Raw genomic sequence first — 2500 nt, forward strand, 5'->3', positions numbered from 1 at the left:
CTATCTATCTATCTATCTATCTATCTATCTATCTATCTATCTATCTATCTATCTATCTATCTATCTATCTATCTATCCATCCATCCATCCATCCATCCATCCATCCATCCATCCATCCATCCATCCATCCATCCATCCATCCATCCATCCATCCATCCATCCATCCATCCATCCATCCATCCATCCATCCATCCATCTATCTATCTATCTATCTATCTATCTATCTATCTATCTATCTATCTATCTATCTATCTATCTATCTATCACAGAAGGAACCCGGCTGGAGGGAAATAATAACAATAACATTCAATTATTTATTTACTTATTTTATAGTAGGAAAGTGGTTAATTGGCTGCCGGTGTGGTGCCTGCAAACTCAGTAATTTTAATTTTAATTTTTTAATTAATTTTTTTTAAGTCTTTATTGAACATGGTTAAAAAAATAATAATAACACAAACAAAAATAAAACAATTGAGCAATAAAAAAAGGAAATAAATAAATTAAAAAACAAACAAATGGGATCCTAAACAACAACTACACAACTCAAATAATATAGTTCATGTTCAAAAGGGAAGAAGTTAAAAAAAACTTTTCTGGTCCTACCCCCTCTTATTTTTTATAATTGTTTACAAAAAAAATAAAATAAATAAATAAAAAATAAATCTTCAGTAAGTATCAGTCAGTGTCTATGATGTTTAGCTCTTGGGTTAAACAAATCATCTTCATAGTAAGTAAGTAACAAATCATCTAGATTTCATAGTAAGTACATGGTAAAGTTTAGTTTTTACTTCTAAATTTAAGGTAAGGGTTCGATTGTCAAAGCAAACCTGAACAATTTATTTTATTTTATTTGCCCAACTTCCAAAATGGCCACAATCCAAATCATGAATTTTTGAAGAAGGTCTTAATTTTCACACAAACGAAAAATGTGTCTGGTTCCTTGACACTTTAACCATGAAAATATTCGCTTCTCTCACACACCCAGAGTTACATAGTACACACGCACACACTCACTCACACACACACTCACTCACTCACTCACTCACTCACGCACACACACACACACACACACACACACACACACACACACACACACACACACACACACACACACACACACACACACACACACACACACACACACACACACACACACACACACACACACACACACACACAGACACACACAGACACACACTCAAGTCTTACCCAGGTAGATCCCATCAGTAATTTCAGAATCGGCTTCTTCTGAAAAGGAAAAACGGGATAAAAATATTTTTACACTTTTATAGTCAGTGAACACAGTAAAACAATAGAAGCTTTAAATCTTTATCTATCTATCTATCTATCTATCTATCTATCTATCTATCTATCTATCTATCTATCTATCTATCTATCTATCTATCTATTTATCTATCTATCTATCTATCTATCTATCTATCTATCTATCTATCTATCTGTCTATCTGTCTATCTATCTATCTATCTATCTATCTATCTATCTATCTATCTATCTATCTATCTATCTATCTATCTATCTATCTATCTATCTATCTATCTATCTATCTATCTGTCTGTCTGACATTTAAGCTTTAAATGCCCTAAACTAAACAGACATGTAATTATTATATGTCTGTTTTTATGAACACGTACCATTTTGTATTTCTTCCAGTTCTGAAAAAGGACAAAGTTAGATGATAAATAATCCAGTAAATAAAAACTTATTGTTTAAAGGTGCAGTGTGTAATATGAGATCATCAAGAAAGTTCTAGAAAGTTCTAGAATGCAACGCTCCCTGGGTAACCCCAACCCTTTAGAATAATAACAGAAGCTACAGTGGCCTTCAAGGACAAGAACAATTCTAAATTTTAAACAATGCACCTGATGACATTCCAACTATGACACTTTCAAGATGGCGGCACTAGGCCTTGGTCCAAAATATGCAGAAATATGGACATATATGAGACCCTTTCTAAGGGGGAAAAAAAATTATTCAAAACATTTTTTTCAGCTATTATGCACTAAATTAAATGTACTTATGGATATTATAATTACTTTCTACAAAATCTGCTAGGAAATAAAACCCACAATTCTACACACTGCAGGTTTAAGCTATGTTTATGATATGACCCATATATCTTTTCATGTATCCGCTGTATTTTATTACTCTGTTGTAACTTGGCGAGATCTGTGCTGTGGTGTTCTGTGTTTAGTAACAAAAAATCAATAAAACATAATTGAAAAAACGTGTTGTGATCTTTATGACAGAAGGGTTTGATTAAAAAAGTGTAGCCTTCCCTTCTCCCTTCTCCTTTTCAGATGTGTGATTCAAAATATCAAGTATTTCACAATCTAGAACTGCATTATGCCTTTCTATATTATGTAATATTGCTGTTTTTATGTATGACATTTTCGCTTCTTTTTTAAATGTTAATAAATGAATCTAATCAAATCAAAATAGTTTTTTTATCATTTGCATGTGAAACGTTTTACCTGCTAGC

The 2500-nt window shown here is 32.2% G+C and overlaps 1 protein-coding gene across 1 annotated transcript in view; it reads right to left on the minus strand.

The window, feature by feature from the left end:
* The window catches only part of LOC307258875 (MAGUK p55 subfamily member 4-like), a gene marked incomplete at both ends in the record, with an annotated part of 33907 nt that overhangs the window by 10569 nt on the left and 20838 nt on the right, over nucleotides 1-2500 (minus strand). Inside the window, 2 exons of the mRNA XM_080038541.1 lie at nucleotides 1210-1248; nucleotides 2493-2500. The exon at nucleotides 2493-2500 is cut by the window's right edge and continues 31 nt beyond it. Coding sequence (XP_079894667.1) covers nucleotides 1210-1248; nucleotides 2493-2500 — 47 coding nt within the window. The remainder of the gene's footprint in view (nucleotides 1-1209; nucleotides 1249-2492) is intronic.

This window comes from Ammodytes marinus, assembly GCF_949987685.1.
Source record: "Ammodytes marinus genome assembly, chromosome: 12".
Taxonomy (NCBI): Eukaryota; Metazoa; Chordata; class Actinopteri; order Uranoscopiformes; family Ammodytidae; genus Ammodytes; species Ammodytes marinus.